Source organism: Alexandromys fortis, unplaced genomic scaffold, assembly GCF_014885135.2.
Source record: "Alexandromys fortis isolate MF-2015 unplaced genomic scaffold, M_Fortis_MF-2015_v1.1 scaffold_46, whole genome shotgun sequence".
Lineage (NCBI taxonomy): Eukaryota > Metazoa > Chordata > Mammalia > Rodentia > Cricetidae > Alexandromys > Alexandromys fortis.
The window spans coordinates 11,242,577-11,269,659 of record NW_026067919.1 but is presented as its reverse complement, the minus strand read 5'-3'; the positions used below and the strand labels follow the sequence as shown (position 1 = coordinate 11,269,659).

The window sequence follows — 27,083 nt, the reverse complement described above, 5'->3', positions numbered from 1 at the left end:
CTCTCCTTTCAGCTACCCCAAGCTACAGATTCCACCACTGACCTGTGCAAATGGGCAGCCTGAGGGAAAATGTACTGGAATATGGAAAGGGCTTTTGGGAGAAACGAAAACAGTCATATTTCTCATGCTTATAGGAACTGCAATAACCCTACAGGACAGAATCAGCAGTTGTGGAATCTCAGAGAAGCTAACATTCCATTAATATTAATATCCATTGTTAACTTCATGGATAGAAGTTCCTGTTGAAATCCATCAGAGGCAGTAGTCACACACGTGTCACTGGGTTTTGGGGATGACAACTCATCTTACATATCATGCTAATTAAATCAGTACTCAGATGTGTAAGGTAAATGGGAAGAAACGGATCCTGCTCTTCAAGAGGTGGATCGGTACAGATCGTAGGATGCCATTCAGAGTTCTGCTTCCAGGCAGCCATCTTGTCTCATGAAACTGTCTAGAGTGATCTTGGTAAGTTTTTAATAGCTCCAGCAGTAGGGAAACCCACTATGTCATAAAAATGATAGTCACAACAATGAGTGCCTGGACTTTGACAGCTGAGGTAAATTTCAAAATAAAATACACTTCGGTTTGCTTCTATGTGAAGTCACTCAATTTTGTCAGAATGGTACTTGAAGTTTATGGCTGGAATCATTGGGATCATATTCTTTTCAGTGGCCTCACCTCTTTATGTCTGTGCAGCTACCAAGCACGAGGTGTTTAATAACTTTGCGGATTTGAATTTAACAGAAAAATGATGCCCAATATTACCTGTGGACATGGAAGGGGGATCGGGTTTAATATCTGACCACTAAGGTTCCAGTAGATGCCAGTCTTATCGGGTAGAATTGTGACTTCCTAACGGGGTATGTTTATGTCAGAATGTGACTTTATTTGAAAATGGAACATTCATAGAAGTTATCAACTTAAATAAATGGATTGGGCCCTAATTCAAGACAACTTCATGAAAGGGGAGAATGGATGCACAAGGAAGATGACGGGAAAGACAGCCATGTAGCTGGTGAGCAGTGTCTGCATATAGCCAAGGAATTCCAAGGATTTCCCAGACTCCGGAAGCCAAGGGGAAAGGAAGGCTTCTTCCCATGAGCAGCTGAGAAAGTGGCTTCCTACTAACACCTTGGTCCATCCTTTTGGCTTGTAAGGCTGTGTAACTATAAAAATCTTGTTATTTTAGGCCACCTAATTCTTGACAACCCTAATGAACTAAGGCTGAGCTTCCAGTCATGGAGGGTGTCCAGTATAACTAACATGCCTAAGTCCAGTGGCAGGGCACTCATGGTGTTCTTGGGATTGACTGGGGATATTTTTATGGTGCATCAGCGAGCCTCTTCCAAGGCCTAATGCTCAGCTGTGCTCTATTTGATGGCTTTTAGAGAAGCATTTCAGGGCTGGCCCAGCTTTATTTTTAACAGGCTTATTTATGTATCTTCCTTAGTCTCCATGGTCAAAATAAGGCCTAATCCCCATTGATCTGATATGATCTGTGAGCCTGGCGGGGAAAGCTGCCTCCTTAGTAAAGCCAGCACTTTCCCAGTCCACAGACTAGACCAGGAGCAGGCGGGGTGTGTGTGTGACTGTCTGATTAACAAACATTTCCTGAGGGTGAACTAAAAATACCCAGGCAATTCTCTGGAGATATCCCAAGGTAATCAATTGTTTCCACTCTCCCTGTATTCTAGAAAAGTACAGTTCGGTTCGAGACAAGGAAGTCACTCTTGCCTTACAAATCAAATCCCCGACCGCTGGGTTTCCTTTGCGCCTATGGGGATAAACAACTTGATGCTTAAAACAAAGTGTAGCTGGTCAATAGGCTCTTAGCTAAGGCTAGTTCAATCCAAGCTCAGGTGAAGCATGAAGCGATGGGCTGCGCATGTCATTTCACGGGCATGCTGAGCAACTAGAAAGAACAGAGAGCTTCCGTCAACTTAGAAAGACCAGCCTGCAGACCCACTGCTGGTATTGATCGGTATCCATAAAACATGAGCAAGAAGATGGGATAAGTGTGCCAAGTATTAATTATACTCCTCCAGCTTTGGAAAATCATCAAAGACTTGTAGTGACAGGAGAAGTTTCGGTATGAATAAAAGATGGAAATTAACGGAGAGGACTGGTCAGCAAGGATAATGAAGCAAATTTCAACCCTAATCTAAATCAGGTGGGCTTGCACGCAGTCTTCTTTCTACATATCCTTTACCTTCCTGACATATCCTTCCTGACCCAAATTGGAGATCATGACCACGGGGAGTTCAGATTCTTACTGTTGAGAGGTCAATACCAAATTCTTTGCCAACATCCGAAAGCAATGGTTTTCAAAGTATGGTCCCCGGTGACTAGTTGAATCAGCCTAAGCTAGGAGCTGGCAAAGTTTCAGGTGCTACTATCTATTGAGTTAGAAACTAGAGATAGGGCAGAGTCCAGAAGTCTGTGTTCTAATGATGGCTCCAGGTGACTCTGGAGTAAGCCACGCTGAAAGTAACTAGTCACTATGCTAAGAAGTTACTTGGTCACCATAGGAACCTTTGTAAACCACGTTGAAAAAAAAAAACTCTCCATCCATTAAAAGCAAGGGCCACGGGAAAACACACAGTTTGTCAACTTGCACTATCAGTTGGAATCCTTTCATGAGCACAGAATGGCCAGTAGGGGCTAGTTGAATCCCAAAAGAGCAAACATTTGTCACTACAGAAGGATCTTAGAATTTCCTGCCGGCGATGTCTGCTACCAGTTGGTAGTTGATCTTTTGATGGGAGACTCCAGTTTCTTTCCTTATTTGGTTGTTTTGTAGTGTTTTCTCAAGATAGGATTCTCACTTGTAGCCCTTGCTGGCCTCAAACTTGGGATCTTCCTGCCTCAGGCTCCAGAGTATTGGGATAATCCATGTGCCACCTCATCTGTATGATGGCTCAAAAGTCCTGTCCAAGGCTCACCCATTGTTAGATCTTAGCCACACCCTCAAGGCAGCCCTACCTTATCACACCAGAGCCAATACGTCTCCCAAGATGGTCGCGTAAACACGCCTGCCCCATGTATGTTTTGTTCCAGAATGACAGTGTGCTCAAGCTCTTTTCATGAAGCCTGTCTGTGCTGCCTACAGCACTTGAATGCCTCTGCATGCAGGGCCAGCAGCACTGTCTCATAGAGAACGATGGGCCGCCAGCCAGTTGTTGCATGTGTAACCTGATGTCAATAAAGTCTTTTACCCAAATAACCCAAGGGAAGGTCCCCAAGTGCTATGATACATTTCCAGGAAGGGAAGACATAGGATCTACCATGCAACATGTGACCCAGCCCAGAAGCTGGCTTTGGGGAGCCATAGCCGTGGGTTCTAAGCCCTCAGTAAACAGTTGGAAGGGGAAGAGGAAGAGAGGGAACTGGAAGGAGGCAGGGCTGGGAGGAAGCTGCCTGGGAAAGTGGAGAACTCACTTGGATAAGCAGTGGCGGGTGCAGTAGACATCGCCTGTGGGAGACAGGGTAAAGTTCTCACAGATGTAGAAGTGCTGCTGGCCAAAGAGCAGGATCCCTTCTGAGACCAGGTGGCCCTGCACAATCACCAGGGGGACCTTCTGTGACACCTGGAAGGAGAGAGTGTGCAAGAGTCAGATTGGATGCAAGTGAAAGGCACCTATGGATCTTATGAAGAAGAGGGGGCAGTCACCAGTCACTCCCAGGACGTTTGGAGGTGACAGTGGTGGTGGCATACAAGAATGACAAGCTGTGCTATCCCAATTGCAACCCATGAGCTTTGTTTATACTAAATACCCCTTATAATCTACCCAGTGATACAACCACCCGGATCATGCCATCTAATCCCAGCACTTGAGAGGCAGAGGCAAATGGATCTCTGTGAGTTCGAGGCCAGCATGGGCTACAAAGCAACTTCCAGTATAGTCAGGGCTGTTACACAGAGAAACCCTGTCTCAAAAATCCAATATATATATATATATATATATATATATATATATATATATTTTAATTATACCATTTCTCCCTTCATTTTCCTCCCTCCAAGCCCTCCCATATGCCCCTCCTTGCTCTCTTTCAAACTCAAGACCTCTTTTGCCATTAATTGTTGTTACATAGAATGTATATGTATATAAATATATCTATATGTATGTATTTACATACATGTCTATATATACACACATGTACACACATATATTCCTAAATACAATCTGTTCAGTCTGTATAATGTTACTTGTGTGTTTTCAGAGCTTACCATTTGGTTTTGGATAAGCAGTTGGTGTGCTCTTCCCTGGGGAAGACTATTTCTCCTGCTCCCAGAATTTCTTACACGTTACTCTGCCCCCTCTTCTGCAATGTTCCCTGAGCCTTACGCTGGGGAGAGTTTTGTAGATGTATCTGTTGGGACTTACTGCTGTAATTCTAAGCATGCCCAAGTCCTTTCTCTTACATAAAGCTCCTGAACAAACAAAGCATTCCCCAGTTCATAATAAGGCAAGTTTGACTGGGGACAAGCAATTGTCCAGGGACCCTCTGGCACTAGCCAATGAGTAGCTGAGCCAGGAATAGAACCCAGGGATGTCCAAAATCAAGTACAAGCCTGGTACTGTTGCCTCTGCAAAACCAAGGCAAGAGTGAGTTCAGGGTGTTCAGCGTCTACACAGACGCTTGCTCCTGGACCACAGTTCATACTCCTTCACTGACCGAGAGCACTTGGGGCAGGGGCACAGCCCTTCCCAGTGACAACTTGCCCCTAGCAACAGGTAGTCATGAGGCAGGGCCCCTTTGCCTCAATTCCAAGTCACTGCTTGGGTGTGATCAGCTGAGACCACTGCACCACAGCTGTGCCAGGCCAGTCCTGACTTCCACACACCAAAATCCTCCCAGAGAGCATATGCACGTGGAGATCCTAGGGATTCTGACTTGGGACAATGACTCAGAGTCCAGCACGACTGAATAAATGATGAATAAAACCCAAAGGGACTAAGAGTAAGACCAAAGCCAGTGTTTCTCCAAGTATTTCCATCCTTTCAAATGTAGAACTGACAGGTAGGGGTGGCACACGCTGGCAATGCCGACTCTGAGGAAAGAAGGAGCAAGGGTGTCTGGAGACGTTAACACAAAGACTGAATGTGGCATATACCTGGAAATGCCACTGCTAAATTCTGAGGCAGGGAAGGTGTGTAGGGGGTGGGGGTGTGGATCTAAAGGCTGAAAGCAGCATGCACCTGTATTCCTAGCTACTCGGGGAGCTGAAACAGGAAGAATAGTTGAGAGACTTGTTTGAAGCCAACCTGGACTAGAGATCCCATCTCTAAAAGGAAATACGTAGAAGTCTTGCCACAGTCACCAGCACTGCGGTTTGTGTCAGCAAAACCAATGTTGAGGTCAATTCCCCAGAGTCACAGCTACTGGGACCATTGGGAAAAACACTTAGGGCTTCACAGTTGATCCAACCAAATTATGGTTTGTTTGGTGTTTCATCTTACAGAGTTGGCGGAGACTGGAGGGGAACCTGGTCAGGAATCAGGAAATGGCTGTGCCTCCCAATGGTCTTCTGAATGCAAGTCAGGCTTTTTTTTTTTTTTACACTGCCCTGGTCTTGTCATAAATACCCCATTTCCACAGTTACCTTGTTATGGCTAGTCTTTTCCCTGAGCAGCCCCCATGGAGCGCCTTCCTACCGGCCTCCTGTCGACATGTCTGGTTCAGTAATAGTGACAGACTATCCCAGCGCAGTTTGTTTGACCGGTTTTTCCTGAATTCAGCTTGCTTTCAAATATCTGCATTTGCAGGACTGTGCCAGCCTTCCTCACGCTGCACGGGTCTCTTTGAATTGACAGGTACGTCTGAGGAATAAAGTTCTGGAAGCCAGGCAGGAGGCCGGGATGAGGGTGCTTTCAATTCTCACAGCTGTTGCAATTACTCCCATGCAGAGTGACACAAGATTGCTAACACTGTAAGACAGGTGCTACAACCTGAATCCAGTTTGACTGTATTTCCCAAGGACTCAAAGTCTACTTCCCATAGTGAAGCAGGAGGGTGGAAAGGAGGGGCTCTTTGGACATGGTTGCTAGTGCATCATCAGCTTCATAGGATGGAATCTCTAAGAGTGCTGACCTTAAAAGAAAAAGATCAGAAGATTTGCATTCCCTGTGTCTTGTCACACGATACCCTGTTTCACCTGAGACTATGCCATCCATATGGACCCTCGGCCATCCAGACCCATAAGCCTAAAGAAACCTCTTTTCCTTATAAAATAAACAAGCCCTCAAGTCTTTTAGCATAGCATCAGAATACATACTGATAATGAAGAGTTATGCTAGGTTGTTTAAACGTTTTTTTCCCCTGTGTCTTTTACAGGTGAAATTCAGAGATATCACCTTCACGTTTATAAGGTGATATGTGAAGTCACAATGCCAACATTGGCACAGGCACCCCCAGAACCACTCCTCTCCCCAGGCATCACCCCATTAAAGCCTTCACAGTTCCAGCAATGGGGTTTTGGAGCACATGCCAAATCTGATCGGACGCTTCCCTTTGGGGAGGCTTAAGTAACAACCAGGATAAACCAAACCACAAGAAAAATGTCTAAAGAGAGCTGGGTTAATAGCTTAAAAATTGATTCTGTTAGAAAAGAAATGGCATTTTAAAAACTAGAAGATGAGCCCAAGTGAACTATTACCTGCTCTTCCATTTAAATTAGCCCAGAGAGGGCTCCATTCGTGTTTACTCGTGACTAAGAAATCCCTCATGCCTCAATGCTATCGATCATTTGAGACAAGGGGAACTTTTGTTTCTGCAGAAGAACTTTTTAAGGACCTGCTAGATGATGTATGGTCATTCCCAGCGGGTGGATAACTGAGAAAGTAAATACACCTCCATTTGCAGACGATGGACAACAGGTTGTCCAGAAAACCAGAAAGGTTGGAGACGAAACGTGAGTCAGAGTCACTGGGTAGCAGATCACCGGGGCACATGGCCCCAAAGCAAGGCTTCGTCCTGGGGTACGTCTAGAAAGCGCGAGGACAACTACACATTTCTGGAAGCTGTGTGTGGCAGCATTAGTCTGTAGTCTAGTGCAGTTCATAGGAGGAAAAACTGAGACCCAGAGAGGCCATTGGAGCCGAGGAGCCAGCAAAGGAACTGCCCGATTGGTCTATTCTCTCTTCTATTTCTGAGAGGGTGAACGATGTACCCCCACCCCATCTTGTGTCCTCAGTACGTGCTATTAGCACTAGGAAACGGATTGGGTATAGCTATTCCTTGGTATTCTTGGGGATGATTCCAGAACCTCTGTCCACTGCTATCAAATTCCACAAATACTCAAGTCCCTTTTATGGCTCCTATTGCTTTAAATCATCTCTAGATAATTTTAATACTTAATATAATGCCAGCCCTGTCTACACTGGTGTATTGTATTGTCTAGAGAAAAGTCAAGTCGGGGTTGGAGCCTGCAAGATCTCAGAACAGACACAGCGCTTCAGAGATAGTTTTTGATTCACAGGTGGTTGGCACCATCAACTTAGCATTTGGAAGCATGAGAGTTTGGTTATATACTTAATTTAAAAAAAAAAAAAAGATTGTTGAGAAAAACTAAACTAAAACTATGAAAAAGGAGAAAGACTGCAAAAGCCATATTTGTGCTGATTCCCATAAACCCCGGCTCTTACATTTCCCCATGGATCACAGTTACCTAGAGCTTCAGTCACACCAGTGATGAGAGAAAAGAATTCTAAGGCAACGTGGAGCTTCTGCATGTCTACCTGTGTCAGTACGGCAACACTATGAAGCAGCACCATGCTGGGCCTTTTTACAGGAGTGCTTCTCTCTGAGACAAGGAGCAGGGATGCCCCCTGCCTGCCTGGCTGTGCCACTTCTACCATAAACAGTTAGGTCAAGCCGCCCTCCTTTCTCTGCAGGCTGTGGCACCGGGTGGAAGGATAGCGACTTTGACACTGTATGGCTGCTCCAGCGTAATGTAAACATAACACAAGTCCCAAAGGCAGTTCAGGGCCCAGTGCCCACCACTGTCGTCCCTGAAAGTAAGCTTGTTGACACTCGATTGGTGGCGTGTGGAAGTGTGTCTAGCCTGGATCTCTGAGTACTATAACCCTGGATTGAGGGTCTTGGGAATTGTTACTGTTGACATCTGAAATATTCCAAAGGCTGGTGTGTTCAAGGCTTGGTGGACAGCTGGTTGATGGAACTGAGAGGCGACTGAGTCGGGGGAGGGGAGTCTGGCCTAGTCCATGCCTTATTGAGATGGGAGCCCTGGTTGGAGAAGGGAAGTAACTTTGGGCCTCCCCTGGAAGAGAATGACTTTCTCTGGTTGCTCATGTTTTCTCTCTGCTTCCTGGTAATTGTATGGGGAACAATCAATCCCTGCCACATGCTACAGCCACCATGATGTTCTCCCTCGCAGACCTGAAGCAGCAGGGTCAGAACCTGTGAACTCTGAAACTGTGAGCTGTTTTCCTCAAGTGTTCTGTCGCAGTGACAAAGACAGACGTTTATCAAGAGTTACCAAAGCTGCTGCACAAATGTCATCATCCCAAGCTGCATCTCAGTTAAGCAGGTGCAGCCTCGGGCCTTAGAAATAGCATTTTGAGAACACGCCTAGAGAATTCTGGTACAGATGACCTGAAGAGCACACAGTAACATACAGAGAGAGAGCCAAGAACTCGTGCTATGTGGAGAAACACTGTTTCATCTGATTTTAAGCATGTTGCTTGGAACACACTCATTTCTTTTCTCCTTCATTCATTAACTCCGGCACAACATATTAGCAAGTACCCACCCACTGGAGACGCAAAGGAATTGAATCACGCCTTCAGGACGTGTGTGGTCTGAGGCTGCTGGACAGCAGTGGTGGGAAAGAACAGGCTTTTGAAAGTACAGTGAGAGGGATCTTTCACAAGCTGCATGGGAGAACAGTTCACAAGGAGATGACCCCAAGGGTGAATTAGGGATTGGAAAGGTGTGTGTGTGTGTGTGTGTGTGTTCGGAAAAAGGTGTGTGTGTGTGTGTGTGTGTGTGTGTGTAGATAGGTAGCACTTCTGTGCAATTAGGTAAAAGGTCAACCGTGTACATGCATGTGTGTGCATGTATGTATGTACGTACATGTGTGCATGTATGTGAGTTTATGCACGTACAGAAATGAGTTATGGGTCAAGTCAAGGGTCGCCTTGTGTAAAAAGTATGTCACAGAGAGCTCCAGAGGGCATTAATTCGGGATGACATGGGCAGCTGTGCTTTTCACCAAGTCCTGGTGATTCAGTGAAACAGGAAGTTTGGAAACAACCAAGTTAGTACTCTTGCTAACGTCCTGCAAGCAGTTTTAGTTAAAGATACCAGGGAAGAGCATATGAGATGCGCTGTCGAGAGCAAAAATATCTCACTTTGAGCTGGCTACGAAGGTCAAAATCACATTTTACAATGAGTTTGCGTGAAAAAAAAATCAGTTATTTAATTTGTCATGTCATCAAAGAGAATAACAAACGGCAAAAAGAAGCCAGCACTATAGGTCTGAGTCTGGATGGATCCAGAAGCTGCGCGGAAGGGCATGAGATACTATCCCAGAATGGAGTGACTGAGGGGCCCACAATTAACATGCATTAACTCCACCACACAAACACAGACCAATGGAGATGATTGCAGGAAATGTGCTGTGGTTCTGGGAATCACTAATCAATGATGCAAAGGCTGCGCTGAGTAACAAAGTAATTACCTTCCCAGGTATCGCTCGAGGCAACGAGGGCTCAGCTGATCACACAAGGAAATGAATTCTGCTGAAGCCACCCTGGAGTTCCAGGGCTGTGCCTTGGCTTCCCTGCATCCAAAACAGACGTACAATTCCAAAGGTCTCAGCAAAGACAGACTAGGTTTCTCGAGGTTACGCACGGGGCCTCTCGAACTAAGAATAAAGGCTCTCCCGACAGCAGAAGGAAGGAAAAATAGGGTTTCTGAGGGGCAAACATGGACACCCTGCCATGACCTTTCCTGGAGCGTTTAGAGATTTGGGAAATGTGGGAGACCTGGTGTCTTGTGAGGTCAAGGATTTATCTTTATATTTGCTTGAGTGTGTTCATATTTCGAAGAACCCTGCCCCCACTCATTTCTCATGAAACTATAGTTCCATGCTTGACAAAAGCAATGGTGGACCAAGAATAATATCCCAGTGGACCAGGCATAAGTCCATGAAAAGCAGAAATAAAGTCATCATGCACAAGGCATAGGCCATGGTAGACTAGAGATGAAGTCACAATATACCAGTCATTAGGCCATGGTGGATCTTGTCTGATTCGGTCTGATTGGAGCTATTTGCCTCGGCAGGAGAGGCTCGGCTTAAGGCGAACCTAACAGAGCTCCACTTGAGGTGGGCTCAGCACAGGGAGTTTCGAGCTGAGGCGTGCAGCACCTCCTGCAGCTTTGCCCCAAGCTAACAGACAAGGAGTAGAAAACTCCATTTTGAAGACAAAGAAAAGGAAGTTCTGGGAAGGTCAATTAAGGATCAAAGTGGCTGAGCTTGGTGGTGGTGAAAGCGGAGAGGTGAGGCTGGAACGCAGAGGTCTCTACACACAGCCTTGAGTGTATTGTCCACCCAGGGCTCCGGCACTGACCTGCTTCTCCAGTGACCTGGGTGGGCGTGGAGGGAGGGGCACTAAGCCCTTCCCTGCTTCTACTGAGACTAGAAGCATCAAGAACAAATAATTCAACACAAACCCAAGCATGACCAGTATGAGCGACACTTGCAAAATCCCACTACCCAGACAGGAGGAAAATCCTCTGGTATAAAAGTCTGCTTCCGGTTCCAGGTTGCTGGTACTGTATTCCCTCTCCCCCACTGCCTTGCCCTGCAGGCACAGGGATGGGGACACTAACTAGGCACTGGCAGTTTGAGCCACTCCCCCCCCCCAACTCCTTTCTACCCCTGCTGGGATTCAAACACTCTTATTTGCACTTCCTGGGGACCCCTGCTGCTACAGCCCCCAGCACTGCCACGGCTTCCTGCTGTGTAACAAGGAAACTAAAGAAGACTGAAGCTTAAGTAAGACCCCAGGAAGGATGAAGTCCCTGCTGTTTGCCTTGCCTTCTCTGTGTGGGAAAGGCAGCCTCCTGTGTGTTCCAGATCCTTGTCTACACAAATGAGACCCCAAGAAAAAAGCTGTCACTGGGTGGTGGATATGGAGAAAGCCATACAATCTTCAAAAACAAGGCTCTCAGACACAGGGAACGTGATAAGGACTTCTGTTGGCTGCAGGAGAATGAAACTGGAACTCTTCTGAGCCAGACCTATAAACCTTGGAGGTTGCCCACAGTCGTGCCCACAAAGCGTTGACTGCCACCATTACCCTGCTTGTCTTGGAAGAATAAGAACACCCAGGTGGCTAGAGAGGTTTTCCCAGAAGCCAAGGATGGAGATTAGGTGAGTCATGAGTCCTGGGGATACCCCATGCAGTAGGTTACAACCCAGAACATCTCCAGGGATGCCAGGCTGCTTATCCCACACAAGGTAGGCTAGCCAGCTGCTCTGAGGGGGTCTGGCTTCTGGAGATCTTTCTGGACCACCTGGTGAGGCCAAGGCAAGCCCTGGTTCCAGCAACAGAAGAGAAGACAGAGACTGGATAAGGAGAAGCAGAGCAATTCACCAGTAAGAAAGATTTGATATAAACTAACTGCTTGCTGGCTGGAAAGATGGAATAGGGGACCACAAGGCAAGGGATGCAGGTCCTTTCCAGAAAGCTGAGGATGTCTAAGCTGACAGTCATCAAACCTCAGCCATACAGAGGCATGGACCAAAGTCTGCCAGCAACTGAATGATGCTGGAAAGAATGCATTTCCAAAGACCCCAGGATGCAGTTCTTGTCAACATCCCTATCCTGCAGGGCTCTACCAGAACCAGAGGGTCCCACAGTGCTGGATTCTTACTAAGTTCATGGCCATTTGTTAGCAGTGGAAAACTAATACAAAGCATCACAGGACTGAGCATCTTTCATGTGTATTTTGTTTGTTTTATTTATTTATTTTTATTTATTTTTTTTTTTTGTTTTGGAGACAGTGTTTTTCTGTGTTGCCTGGTTGTCCTGGAACTCTTTCTATAGATCAAGCTGGCCTCTTTTAATTTTTATTATATATTATTTTATAATACAATACTATTATATTATACCTTTTATTTCTCAAGTGCTGGTGTTAGGAGTCTGTGTTGCCACATCTAGCTACAAGGTTTTACTCTTACCAAAACATTGAGAAGAATCTATATGGAGCTGGCGTGAAGTCAGCTTCCCTTTCTCTTGAGGAAAACAGAAAGAAGTGGTGCTTGCTTCCCATCCCATGTGCTCCTTTTACCCCTAGGGTCTCCCTCATCTCACCATACACACTGTAGTGTGTACCAGCATTCCTGGTGCCCCCTTCTCCCCCACACACTGTAGTGTGTGCTTGTATTCCTGGTATGCCCCTTCTCACAACACACTAAGAAGTGTGCTTCAGTCCCTGAAATCTGCGCATGCCTGTCCTTGGCTCTCTGGATTGTCATCTGTCTCTAGAAACTCAGCCCACTCACTCAGCAGACCCCAGTTAGATCCACCCTCACCAACTCAGGGGCAGCCTGGCTCTCAGTCTCAGACATTCATCTCCTTAAAATATTTACCCAGTTTGCTGGGTTCACCCTGCCCCTCATATTTGTCTGGGGCTTCTCCTTTGCCTACATGCCACAGAAGAACCTGCTTTCTGCTCAAGACGTGAAGCCCACAGCATTTTGCAAAGGGAAGAGATTAGTGTTTGCTGAGCACCTCCCATGTGGTCCATCCTCATTAGTCTCTTCTGCTACCCTGTCTAAGCCTGCCAGAGCTGCAGAAAGAGGATGCCAAGGTCCGCAGGAAAGATGAGAAAGCAGGGCCACAAAGGTGGTCAGAGGAAACTTGAACTCGGATCTGATTTGTTCTAAGGCATGTGGTTCATCTTCCATTCTGTTTTCAGACTTGGGTAAAAGGACTTTTTCCTGGGACCTTAACTTTATTGTGTTCCCCATCACACTTCAGTATGTTTTGGATGAGTATCCACCAAAGGTTCCATATCAAGATTTGGTCCCTAGGGTCACAATACTAGGAGATGCTATATATATTTAAGAGGAAAGGCCCAGTGAGAGGGACTTATGTTCCTGGGACTGTGCTTTGAAAGAGCATTATGGGATGCTAGCCTTTGTGTCTCTCCCCCCACCCCCATCTCACTCCTCCCTCTCTTCCTCTCTCTAGATGTGATCAGTCCACCATCCCACCATGCTACAGACTCCAATAAAGTTCTAAACCAATGGGGATGCTCAGTCTTGGACCTGAACTGTAGAACTCTAGGCCTAAACAACTTTTTATCTTCATAAGTAATCTTTCTTAATTATCGCTTTGTAGCAATCTGAAGTTAATATATGTTCCTGTGGCCATGCCAGGGACATGTACAATAACTTGGGATCCCCAAACACTACCCACCAGAACCCCAATTTTTTGCCACCCAGCTCTGGCCTGTCTCCAAGATTTGTGTATACTTCCCCTCCATACAATCCTATGGAAGATGCACAATACCACACACCACTCACCCCTAGGCATGAGTGATGTCCCAGAATTGCCATGGCATGGAGACAACTTAGACATACTGGTGGGCATGTCAAAATATAGTGTCCTTCCAGGTGTAGGTGGACCTTTCAGGATAGCCAGATTTTAATGCGAGACCCAGGAACAGCTACAAGGTCAAGGGAAGCATTTAGGAGACATTTCATACATCAGTTTGTTAGCTTGAATCTCATCTCGTGGATGTTTGAACACAGGGCATATAGGACGTCAGGGAAATTAGGAGCCTGCTCCCTCTGCTCATTGTTCATGTAGTTGGCAGGTGTGGAAGTTATTGGAGATTCCCTGCACCCATAATGACACCCCAGACTGTCCTGTCAGACAGTCTTCATGGATTACCTTTGCTCGGCCCACATATTACCTTTTCTCCATCAAGAAGCTCTTGTAAAATGATTTGTCTTTCCTTGCATAGTTCCAAGAAATCTTCTGAGTTCAGACTTTCATGCAAAGCAGGAAAGAAGGTCAGTTGTGTGCAATCCACGCCCACCTCGTCCGGCCTGTTCTCAGCTTCCTCCAGTGTCAGCTCATCTGCAGTAGCATAAAATGGACACATTGTCGTGGTGTGAGCTACACAATGTCACAAGGCAGAACATGCAGCACATGCCTTTGCCACTGAGAACTGGGAAGCTCTGAGGTAGAAGTGGCCAGCGTGCCCTTCCACTATTTCTGAGAAGGAATACAGCTGCCTGACCCCGTGTTACAGTCCACACTCCTGCAAGCTGCACCCAGTGTGGGTGTGCCCAGTCCTGGCTACTCTACAGCTTTCAAATGATGCAAGGCAACATTTTGGAATTTACCCTCACTGATTAATGAAATATATCTCTTTAAGTCTAGGATTTGCTCCTTTTGAGTCTGTTTGTTCTCCTTTCTAAAAGAATGCCATTGATATGTCTAAACTCCAGAAACCCTGGCTTCTTATTTAAAGGATTTGGGAAAGTCATACTACACTGATAAATGAAGAATAACATGCTTGTGTGTCCTGGGGTATGAAGACTGTCAGCTTCCATCCGGTAAGTGCTCTGGGCTGGACACTGCAATGGCATCTGTCTATATAGTCCTATCTCAGCTACAATATCCCACCCTCAGATTGTGAATGAAAAATCTAAATAAGGCTTGGGACTTTGCCCAAGATCATATGGCTACTGAGTTAGAGGGGATGGGAAGCAGGTCTCCTGGGTACAATGTAAGGTCTGCCCCCATATGTTTAGCCCACTGTTCGCAAAATGACTGAACAACTTTTGGTATCTTTTCTGTATATATGTGTATATGTGATTTTTAACATAAGAATAATGTTGTACTCTAAAAAATGCATTCTAGATTATGTCATAAGTATTTTCCCAGTTAATTTTAAAGTTTTTTTCAATAATTTAAATGGTATTGAAGTATTACACTGTGTGGCTATTTCATAATCAACAAATACCTTTCCTGTTCCTTAGAAATGTGATGGCTTCCATGTCTGTATCACCAGGAATATTCTGTTTTGTTGTCATTCCTAGTCTAGATTTGTCTGGCAAGAGCCAGGACATCTGGATCTAAGCTAAGCTGATAACAGCCTGGATGTCTGAGCTGAGGAGACCACAGCATGGATGTCTGAGCTGAGGAGACCACAGCATGGATGTCTGAGCTAAGGGACAACAGTATGGATGTCCTCATCTTACTCCTTTCTCCTCACTTGTTCTGAGTGTGTTCCTGTCTGGAGTAGGCATATTGGTCATGACTGCAAAGCTATGAGCCATGTTCTTTGTGACAAAGTTCAGTTCTTTGACCACCTCCCGACCTGGGAATCTCACATGAGGAAAGATCAAAGTACCCGCTGTTCTCAGATCCAGTCCCACAGGCTCTGCCCACCGCACAGAGCATACTTCTGTCAGGACGGGCATCTGAGAAGGTCCTTACTACTTTTTTATAAGAAATTCGAATTAGGGCCTGTGCTGGCAATATTAAGGAGGCTCAGGGCTGTGGATAGCCATAGATTCTTCATCTAACAAAGGGATGAAGCAATCCAAGGTTATATCTATGGAAATCCAGCGCACACTTCCCAGACTAACTTGGAGAGGTGGAGTAGGTGAGGATGTTGTGATTTGGAGCTAGGAGTTTAGAGTGTAGAGGAAAGAAGCCAATGGGCACATTGTCATCTCAAGTCCCAGTGCACAGTAGAATGCAAAGTCATCCTGGGATGAGAACCTGAGATTCTCAGTTGGAGTTTGTGTTACTATATACTAGAAGGCAGCAACCTCAACAGCAACCCTGCTGCTCAGGCAGCAGAGGAGCCAGGCTTAGTAGTGCAGAGATGCTGCCACGGGGCAAGGAGCAACCACTGGCTGCCCCCTAAGATCCAAGGAACTCACATGCTGGGAGCATGCACCTCAGAGATAGTCATAAGTGAAAACACAGAATTGAAATTCTCTCTCTCTCTCTCTCTCTCTCTCTCTCTCTCTCTCTCTCTCTCTCTCACATACACACACACACACGTGTGTGTGTGTGTGCATATCCTAGATTTTAAGCAAGTCAGAAATGACTCCACACATTGTCTTAAAGCCTAAGGTATATAGGGACTGCCATGTAGGTCATGACATAGAAGAATTCGATGTGAAAGTATTAAACATACATACCATTTATTTTCTTCTAATACATCTTATTATTCATCTACATATTTTGAGCACATACTAAACATGTATTTAAATTGTGTTAGGGTGCTTTTAAACTCTACTCAATAAAACAAATTGATGAGGTACTCAAAGTTACTATTTTAAGCTTACTAAAATCTCTCTCACTCCCAGAGGCCTGGGTCTGGAATAAGTCCCCTTTGTTCTGACACACAGTACTGACAAGCTGTGTGCAAACTGCTCTGGTTTCTCAGTATTTTCTCTCCCCAAACCCACACATGTAGTAATAGCTTTAGTGAGGTGTTAAAGGAAATCAGCAATAGGTTTTTGATTATTGAAGAGAAAAACTTTAACTATTGAAGAGAAAAAGATAAATTTATAAACTTGATACCTTGGTTTTCAGCATTTGTCTGAGAAAGAGCATCTTTTCTGTCTTGGCTCTCCTGAAATAGGACCAAAGAGAAGAGAAAATAAATTCACAGGCATTGTTTGTGCACCTTTCCTTTTTCATAAAGTTACAGACTGGCGTGAACTTGTGTTTCCTCATGCTTGTCTAGACTAGGGCACAAAAGGACGAATGTACTAAATCTTAAGGGATCATGTAAAATGCCTGCACTCATTGTGGGAGTCAGAGCGGAGACTGCAGGTAAGTAGCATTTTCAGTAGTTTCCATGAGGTGCCAGGGGAGATTTGACAGCATGCCAATGTGACCAGGGTACAGAGCACTCTCACCCGCACAGCCAACAAGACACCTTTTCTCCTGCCTCCACATCCTAAACAAACGTTCTGAGGGAAAAAATGCTACCTGCCTCTAGCCATTTAGTCACAACTATAATTACAAGTGTCTACTGAATAAATTAACATATATTTATAAAATAATTTTCTCATACGTGTTTCTGGAGGGCGGGCTTAGGATGGGTAAAGATGCTGGAGACTTCAAAATCAAACTAGCTCCATATCTTGAAAAGGAAGAGAGAGAAAATACCCAGCATCCCAGTGTTTGGGGATGAGGATAAGAAAAAAATCATTGCTACTTTTTTTTTAAAATCTGCTATAAAATAAAGCCAAATGATTTCTCTTCCTTAAAATGCAAAATGTGTATCTGATGCTCTAGCTATGTAAGCTTCAGGAAAGTCAACTCCCAGGCACCGCCTGGTTCCTCCGTTTAGAAGCCAATACAGCCTGGGTGCTGTGTGGACTAAGTGGGTCACTGGTTTGAGCTTGCAGAACTGCTGTGTTTGAGAGATTTTTCCACTGTAAAATTTATTACAGGATTTTTGTGGTGTGTGTGTGTGTGTGTGTGTGTGTGTGTGTGTGTGTGTGTAATAACTAATTCCCAGAAGGGCAAATACCAAGTGTTCAATGAGAAAAGATTCATGTGAGCAGACAGTGGCCATTGCCGAGCAGAATTCCCCTGGATTTCTGTGGGTTGCATTGCAGAATGGATTAGGGCTTAAGGAGAATGACTACTCATTCAGGCTGGGGGAGGTGAGCGCTCCTCTTTCCCCTCCTAAATGGCTTTAAGTATAAACTTGAGGACTCTTTTGAAACTATCTAGGTACATGCTGTCATCTTGGTTAACAAAACAAAAAAAAAAATCACACAAAAAAACAAAGAACAAGACAGGAAGGCCACACAGCCTTCCCACCATACCCAGTACCTACCGTGCCCCCTCCTTGGTTCAGGGCCTCCCAGGAAAACAAGCGTCTGATGCGTTTCCTCATTCGAGCTGGTCCTTCCCTCCTGTCCAGTTCCCACTGGGAGCAGGGTGTGGATTTTGTCATTTGGCCCCACAATCCCAGCTCCCCAAAGAGCTGTTCCTGAATCCTGGCCCAGGCCATGGCTGCCTTGATGCTGCCACTTTTTCGTCTCTGGGAAGCAGAGATATAACACCACGCTTAGATACATTCCCCTTGCAGGCCTGCCCCAAAGCTCCTGAAGTGGTTATTGGAGAAAAAATGGCCCTCTAGGTAGCCCGCAGGATTATACAACATCCTCTCTGGAGCCAAGATCAGGCCAGGGAGAAGGAAATGATTTCTCAGCTTTGAGACCATTCAGAATCAGGTGGGGAAGGAGAAAACTGCAGCCTTTGGCTTCTCGAGCCACTAGCCTGTTGCTGGGATTGTACAGGCAGCAGCAGGAGCTAAGGACATGGGGTTTTTCCATGGCCCCTGACTTCTGAAACAAAGCCTGTTCCTCGGGGAGACCCAGACGGGTGGCAGAGTGGGAACTAGCAGTCCTGGGATGACTGATGGTTTGAGAGAGCCAGTCTCATCTCTGGACTTCAGAATCCACAGTGACTAAATAATAAAAGGCTTGGCCTGCATGGTGTGTGAGGACCTTTACATCCTAATGTCATATGATTCTTGAATATGGAAGGGTCCTAGAATAGTCAAAGAAGGGAAACCTGGAGTGAGTATACATGCAAATGACAAGGCCTGCAGGAAATCCTCTGTTTAAGTCTTTTTATTTTTACACCCCACACTGTTTTTGTAGGCCACATTCAGGTTCATGCCACACCAGCAAAGAAACACTTTAGTCTAGTTTGAATTGCAGGGCTAACTTCATATGAACTTTTATAGTATTCAAATATTTGATGGCATTTGTCCTAAATATTAATTTTTCAGAAAATGGACAGGTAAATATAGTAATGGAAGCAACAGATGTTTTAAAACCTAACATATATATAAAGGGAGTGTGTACATGAATTAGGTCAAGTTTGCAGCACTCTCTGAAGTCCACCCAGGCAGAGAAAGCAGGTTTGGCTCTTCTACTTCTGTGGGGCATTTTCCCCTGGATAGTGACAGCCCTGCAGACATGTGACTTGGCATTGAACGAACTGGAAAATGATCTTGTTTCAGGATGAGGCTCAGTGCGCAGAGTGAGTTCACCCCAGGCTCGATCGTTTACCCATGTGCTCCTGGGCTTCAAACTCACCAGCAATTTCACACGTGGGCATTTGTGTGGATGTGTGAGAGAGGAATAATGAATGGGAGACAGAAAGAAAAGGGCGAGAGAGAGAAAGAGGGAGGGACAGAGGGAGGAAGAGAAAAAGGATAAAGAGAGATTCAAGAGAGGGGGGAGAGGAAAAGAGGGATGGAGGAGGGGGGAGGAAAGAGAATGGAGATGATGGCCGTCTGGATCCAGTTCTGCGAGAAACCCACCTTTCTCCTGAGTTTTCTTTATCATTTCATCAGTTGCATGAGCCAGGTAGGGTTGATGCCCCGACCCCTGCTCCTGACAAAGCTGTGCAAAGACTTAGAGACAGAGCCCGAGAGAGGAATGAATCAGCCCATTGGTCCCTAAGGAGCCCGGAGGAGATCACACGGCTCACATGTGAAAAGGAAGAGCATCTGGGGTGACAGGCTTCCTGTCAAGAGTTTAAGGCAGGCTGAGGCACATCTGTGCATCATGGCAAGGCCCTGGCGTGGGAACAGCATGACCAGGCACAGAAGAGAAAGCAGCAGAGTGACAGACATCTGCAGAGAAGACAATAGGCAGAGCTTGGACAAGGCAGAGGAACAAGTGAGCAAGTCAGAATGGAGCGATGCTGGCAGAACTGCTGTCGGCAGAGACATTCAGGGAAGCGTCTATCGGATATGACAATGTTGGGGAGGACCTCCAGGGCACTGGGTGGAAGAACCAGGGATGCTCTGGGCTCCCTCCATCTCTGTGGACCTCTGAGTGGCAAAGTGAAAGTTGAGGACTTCTTTAGTGGCTTGTTATTGGCAGCTCTTCGGTGGGGCTGCTGGCTTCATTGCCACTTCCATGGGAGAGGGTCTCCCGGGGTCCACTTAGCACAGTGATTCTCAACCATCCTAATGTTGCAACCCTTTAATACAGCTCCACAAAATTACTTTAGTTGTTACTTCATAACTGCAATTTTGCTACTGTTATGAATCAGAATGTAAGTATCTGATATACAGAACACCTACTATGTGACCCCAAGGAGGTTGAAACCCATAGGTTGAGAACCATGGAGTTAGTGGAAACTGACCCGGGGTAACCATCAGATTTCAAAATGCCAACTTCTTTCATCAGTGTTTGAGCTTGTCCCCGGAGCGATGGCTCCTGCTTTTAATCCCAACACTGTGGAAGTACAGATAGGCGGATCTCTGTGAGATTAACGTGGTCTACTGTGATCTATATGGGCAGTCACAGGCCAGGCAGGTCTACATAGCAAAACTCAGTCTCAAAACAGACTAGACTTTGAGCTTGACTTCTGTGGATGTGATGAGTATTGAGTAAGTGTGCCGGCCCTCAGAAAAGTGGGGTGAGTGCTCCGGCCCCATTATCTCCAGCAGACATGATCACATCTGTAGTCCTCTAAATATCGAAACATTTTAAATATTTAAAGACTTGGAAATGTAAAATACCTTAAAAATGCTGATTTTTTTCTTTAAAAAGATTAACCAACAGTAAATCACACAAATTTTTTAAGTACTTCTGAACCCCTAGTCAGGTCCCACTTATGAAACCAAGCCAAGCTGGCGCTTCAGAAGACTGGTGCCCCCCTTCTTGGCTGGCACCTCTGTTGGAGTCCTAGTCCTACCAATAGGACTTCTGACTTTGCAGAGTCAGCAGGAACTTAGAAAGCCCAGACTGCGGCTCTCTCCTCGGCAGAAATTAGTGGACCAGGTTTTCACAACAAAAATAGAAGGCTCTTGGTGAGATGCTGATTGTATATACCCTCTGCCACAAAATGGCCTAAGTGTGAGGTGGATTTCCCTAAAAGAGAATGCAACCTAAACTCATCTCTCTTCCCTTTTGGTGGCAACTGACTATGTTGGCAGCATTGCTCACTCTGGACAAAATCAGTGAGTCCTTTCAGAGGATGAACTGATGTCCAAGGGTCTGGTCCCACAGCCACAGACAGTACGCAAACAGGCCGGGAGGTCAGGGTTCTTCTGACTTTCAGCCCCAGGCTTCCTGTGTCAGCCTTTGGGGGTCTTCACTCCAACGCCTGCACGATGTGTACTAATGCTTTCTTACACCCATTGTGCCCTCACAGTGGAACATTCCAATGTGAGCCTGGTCACCCCGTCCTGGAGATTCTCCTTCACCCTTGGCCTCGCGCTAAGCTCAAAGCGCCTTCAAGGCAGAGTGCCGGCTTTACAAATGCTGGGTTTTCAATACAGAGCACAGGCTTCGGCCCAGACACATTCCTCTATAAAGGAGAGATTGATGAGCTTCGATACTGAGTGCCATGTTGTAGAATGGGTGCCCATTTAAAAGGTTCTGTTTTTGATATCAATCAAACCCCAACGTCTTAGCAATTGCATAGTCCTGTGTGAAATATCTCTTGTCTACCAGTCACAGGCTGAGGACATAATCCTTGTTCCTGCCTTCTTTATGGTTAGAAAGATATTTATGGCAGGGAGGGGGTTAACATGGCTAGAGTGCTTTGCCTAGACTATACAGAAGTCACACCTGTGTGGGTGTGTCAGATGTCAAAACTCATCCTTATTGCTGGCAGCTCTCTACATTTAAAAGGAAAACCTTAATGTGCCAGGAACCGTCTGTGGTTTGGTCCCAGCTTCAGCTTTACTCTGTGACTCCCAGCCTAGGCCCTTCCAACCAGTTCTTCCAGTAAATCAGTAACATCCAGCTCCCTCCTCCCTCGGGATCCTTACACACATTTCCTAAAATTTCCTAAAATATTTCAGCCCATGCCATCCTCTGCAGGTCTCAGTTTAAATGCTCCCTTCGTCAAACAAGGCATCTAAGTTGCCCAAATTAGATTCTTCCCTTCGCTAACATCTTTTATCTCCTTGCTAAATCCCCACTATAAGTCATAGATAGCTACTGAGTTTGTGAAGTTGTTTAATACGAATCTCTCCCTTATAGTGAAGCCATCAGAACACGAGACCCAGTTCAGTGTTTTGTAATAGCACTAGCAGCTCCCAGCTGGGTCTGAGGCACCTGAGCTCACAATGTCCACCTTCTGCGTGATGCGAGACCCGAAGAATGAATAGCAACAGGACCAGGCCCTCTGCTTCTGAGCTGTGGGTGCCGTGCCCACTGGACAAGCCAAGAAACCTGGACCCATCAGTGGCGACTTTTCCATTCTAAAACTTCAAAGGCCCTCTGGTTCTCTCTCCTCTTTCTCTTTCCCTTTCTTTCTCTTGGTTCAGGGTAGCTGCGAGCATACTCTGTAGTGGAAGGCATGCCTCATTTCTTACCTGCACATAGTCTCTGTACAGAGATGCATACAGCTCCTGTCCTTTTCTTCTGTAATTCTCGATACAGGACACAAAATCCTGGAGAGGAGAGAAAGCAGCCACCATTTAGTGATGTGTGGGGAATGACATCCACGTCTACACTCTTAGCAATTGCGACAGAAAATGATGGCTAAGGGTCTGCGGTCTAAACCAGTCATAATCTTGTGAACAGTAATTTCACCTGTGCTGGTCTCCAAACACATGTTCACACACACACACACACACACACACACACACACACACACGTGTGCATGTATGCCTTTCTTTTCTGACTGTGACAGGCTCCGTCTCCCTCTTTTGAATAATCACCAAAATGTAGCTTTTGAGCAATCTACTTCATAATAGACATTAGAGAGGTGGCCAAGAGAGATGTGGTCCTCAGTCCTGGAAAGAAAGAAAGCTCACCAAGGTGTGCCTAATAATAATATCTTCGCGTTTTACTTTGAGATACTTGCATATTTTTTTAAATATCCTAGGAGTCAACCCAATGAAGAACAAAGGTTTTAAGTCCACATTCTTATAATATACAGCACTGAGTAGTCAGGTATGTCTGCAATGAATATCTGCCTGTTCTGAATATTTGGGCATGTTTTCCCTTCTTTTGTTTGTTTGTTTGGTTTTTTTTTTTTTTCAAGACAGGGTTTCTCTGTGTATCCCTGGCTGTCCTGGTACTCACTCTGTAGACCAGGTTGGCCTCGAATTCACAGAGATCCACCTGCCTCTGTCTCCCGAGTGCTGGGATTAAAAGGGCATGCCAACACTGCCCAGCTTCTCTTCAGTTTTTAAATAGTACCGTGTGACAACTACATACACAGCACCAACAATGCAGCAGGTGTTGTTAGTAAGCTAAAGATGGTCTGAGGGGCATAGACGTTCACAGGCTGGGCACAGATATTCATTACACCACTTTCTAAAGCATGGAAGAGCATCCGTGAGTTTGGGTCTCAGTAGAGGGTCCTGTAGTCAGTCCAAAACACGTACCAGGGGCTGACTGTATGTAGTAGGCGGAAGGGAATATGGCGATAGGAAGGACGAGGTCAAGAGGCAAAGGTGAAAGGTCCCCAGCGGCACAGGATGTGAGCGCCTCCAGTGCAGAGAAGGGAAGTATGATGTTTTCTCCCTGAGAGCTGAGCAGGAGTCCAGTAGAATGGCAAATGGGAGGGGCCCGACCTGGAGCACATTCATGATTTATCTAGGAGCATGGAGAATCCAAATGCTGTACTATCCTCTACCTTATACTCAGGGAACTGACGGGCACACAGCACTTTGCAGCTGGTAAAAGGATCCACATGTACAAAGCATATCTAATATTAAGCTTCCTCATAAGCCTGTGCTGTCATTACTCCCATTTGCCCAATCAGACACGGAGGCAATGTGGGGATGAGGGACTGTAGGTGGAATGGAAAAGCAGGATGGATCTGGACCCTGTACCACAAGCATCTCCCGCATGTACATCTTCATCTGGGGCATCTCCCCAGTGCTAAACAAACCTCAGGAGCCTGTGACCTCAGAGTCTTTCTATGCCCTGGAAAGTTGCTATCTACAGGATGCAGGAATAATAGTAAGGAGATTTGGGTCAATTCCAGGCCAGAGGCCCATCTGTTTGGACAACAGTGCATAGGACATATTGATTAGGGACAAATTCACAGTGGAGTTTTGTATCACTTATTGGAACTGAATAGCCTTTGTTTAGCGGCTGGCAGTGTGTTAAAGAACTTGAGAACTCCTGAAGCAGAGCAAAGGGACTCCAAAGATTGCTTAAGCCTTTAAGGGGGACAGAGCAGGTACACAGGGCCTGCTTTCTCGGTGTCTCCTTAGCAAAGCAAGGGCTCCAGGATACAGGCTTGATCTCAAGATGGGGGATGAATTAAATAACACATAGAAATAGTTTTTAAGTCACTGACCACAGCTTGGTGATACCAGGAGTACCCCTGGGGCTCGCCAGTTGCTGGTGACACAATTGTCCGAATGGGACGTACCCGTTCTCTCCACTGCTAAGAGTCATTATGTTCATTTGTGCAAAGGGTCATTAGTCCTGTAATCACAGTTGTGTCGTCTCCCGAAGGGAAAGGCCGCTAGCAGAGGGCTGAAGCTCAGACTCTGCTTAGGAACTTGGTGCAGAGCTCCTGTTATGAGTCCTGGTTTCTGCAGCCCAGCACCGCGCTGCCTTTAGCGTTCTGACCACTTTTCTCATTGCTGGTAATTTATCCCGAGGATACCATCAGATATCCACACAAACACTCAGTTGGCGGGTTGCTTTTTTTTTTTTGTAACCTATTTATAGAAGCAGAAAATGAAGCAATTTGCATATCTGCATAAAGGGATGCTTTGTCCCCGTCACAGAATACTATGCAGCCGTTGCAGACTGCATAAAGGAATGTCGCAAGTCTCCACAGCAAAGGCCGGACTGCAGCTTCCCTTTGCCACCCCTAACTGGATTCTCTATACAACAGTTCACGGTAGCCTTAGTGTCAGAAAAAGATTTCGTGATATGAAAACAGGTTCCTACCATAGTGATATTTTTTAATGGAGTTAAAAAGTAATAGGCAATTACAATAATAACTAAAACAATAACAATTACATTTGTTTGCATGGAAAAGAAAATGAATATCTATATCTTTATCTAGATAGATAGATAGATAGATAGATAGATAGATAGATAGATAGATAGATAGACAGACAGACAGATAGATATCCAGGAATTAGTGTCCTTTGACCACGAGTTCTAGCTCTCCTCTCCTGTACTTCTATGGTATCATCACACTTCTTGCTAACTCTGGGCTGCATGAGATCAGACGGAAGGATACTTAAGCTCTTCTTGAATGGACTATAAAATAGAACATTCAAGAAAGCAACTGCTCTAGTGTAACCAAGCGAGGTTAAGGCACTGTGAATCCTTGACCAGTTTGCAATGCAGGTGTAGTGTAAGTGGGAAAGGAGATTGCTACTTTGAGCCAGCTGGATCTGAGACTGCCTGTCACTGTGGCTAAACTGGACTTTTTCAGAGTAATATACAGAGCAGAAACAATGGGATTGGTTAGAATGCAACTGTGTCTAAAGATTTGCGAGTATTGGAAGTTTAACTTGGTGGTTGACTCCATCTTCATTGGGCAAGAAACACCTAGTGCCACCCCAGCGAAGCCCCACCCAAACCAAACAATAACAACTGAAACAAAAACATATCTGAGGGCAGGGAAAGAAACCAAGAGGGTTACAGTAAAAGGAAAGGCGAAGCCAGGTAAATATTGTGAGCGGTATGTTAGAACAACTCAAGAAATAAGATAAGCTATTTAATGGACTTAATGGATCTTACTCCTGATTCTGAAATAAATATGGATGATTCCCTACTGAGATAAATAAAAGATTGAATAGACAAATAGATGGAGGGGAAAGGATAACCCTTTGCAGGAGAATCTCAAATGATGAGCTTGCTGCTCACCCTGCCCCTTCAGGAGGTGGGGCTCACTTGCCCCTGCATTTTCAGGGTGCGGTGGACTTGTGGATTGAATCCCAGGGAACAAGTGGAGGCAGGAATGATCAAATGGCAGTAGAAAAGGCTGGCAGATACAATCTTGACATCTGTGTGATGGTTTCTCCCGACTATCGCAAATTCTAACAGACTTTACCCGACCTCGGTCTTCATCCTTCCAAAATGCCATGCCTTCAGAAAAACAGTAAACAAATCAAATTTGACAGAAACTCTACAAAATACCTGCTACTTTTCAAGCTATCAGAATCATAAAAACAACTAAGACTATGTAAGAACTGTCACAGCAGAGGAGGCGAAGGAGGCATGACAACCCCGTGCCCTGTGGCTCCTCGCTGTCCTGGATTAACAGTAAAATGCAGAAGACAAAGTGAAGCAGGAGATGCCTGGCTTTGACGGATAAATGCAAACCATGCCTGCTTGCAATCTCACAGGCAGAAGGGCATCAATGGCCACAGATCTTAGCATCCTGGACATGTGAACTTTGTCTGTCTTGTTGACAGCTTCCCCTTTCTCTGCCTCTCTGACAATGCGAGTCACCAACCTCACTGGCTGGTGCTGAGGGGCTGTTCACAAGCCAAATAAAGGCTATTTGAACACAAGCACAGTGTTCCTGACAGTCGTCTGTCTGATCACCCAGGCAGTCTGTCCGATCAGTGATTGCCAGAGACCACTGAAGTTAATAAAGAAATCACGCAACCAAGAGAGCTTCTCAGTAACTGATGGGAAATAGGTGTCTGCAGTATGGGGGACAACAGACAAAGAAAGGGGTGATCTACCCTCAGGGCAGGCAGAACGGGATGTGAAAATCTTCACCATGCATATGCCACCAAGTATAGCGGTGTGGACTTTCAAACTTAAAAATAATGTATCTCTAGAATTTTTGCCCCAGTATTTTCAGACCACAAAGAGCAAAACTGTGGATAAGGGGGATAACAGTACCTCAACAGTTCCTATAGCTTACATCTTGCAAACAAAGCTGGCATATAAACCTTGAAAGTGTGAGTTCTTAAAGAACACCTGGATGAGGGCAAATAAGAGAAGCAATTAATAAGAAAGAAAAACTTAAAGGTAACGTTTCCCCAGGTTGCTGACAAATCACCTGTCATGTCTGCCGCTGTGCCCCTTGACCCTAGCTACCAGTGTGAAGAAGATGTGCGGGTGTTGATGG

At 45.6% G+C, this 27,083-nt stretch overlaps 1 protein-coding gene across 5 annotated transcripts in view; it reads right to left on the bottom strand.

Annotated features, from left to right (window-relative positions):
- Positions 1 to 27,083, bottom strand: part of Wdfy4 (WDFY family member 4) — a 222,821-nt gene that overhangs the window by 67,478 nt on the left and 128,260 nt on the right. For all 5 annotated transcript variants that reach the window (XM_050140691.1, XM_050140690.1, XM_050140692.1 and 2 more), the window contains 5 exons: positions 22,387 to 22,464; positions 17,869 to 18,075; positions 16,596 to 16,647; positions 13,960 to 14,126; positions 3,442 to 3,590 (listed from right to left, as the gene is read on the bottom strand). In XM_050140691.1, coding sequence (XP_049996648.1) covers positions 3,442 to 3,590; positions 13,960 to 14,126; positions 16,596 to 16,647; positions 17,869 to 18,075; positions 22,387 to 22,464 — 653 coding nt within the window. The remainder of the gene's footprint in view (positions 1 to 3,441; positions 3,591 to 13,959; positions 14,127 to 16,595; positions 16,648 to 17,868; positions 18,076 to 22,386; positions 22,465 to 27,083) is intronic.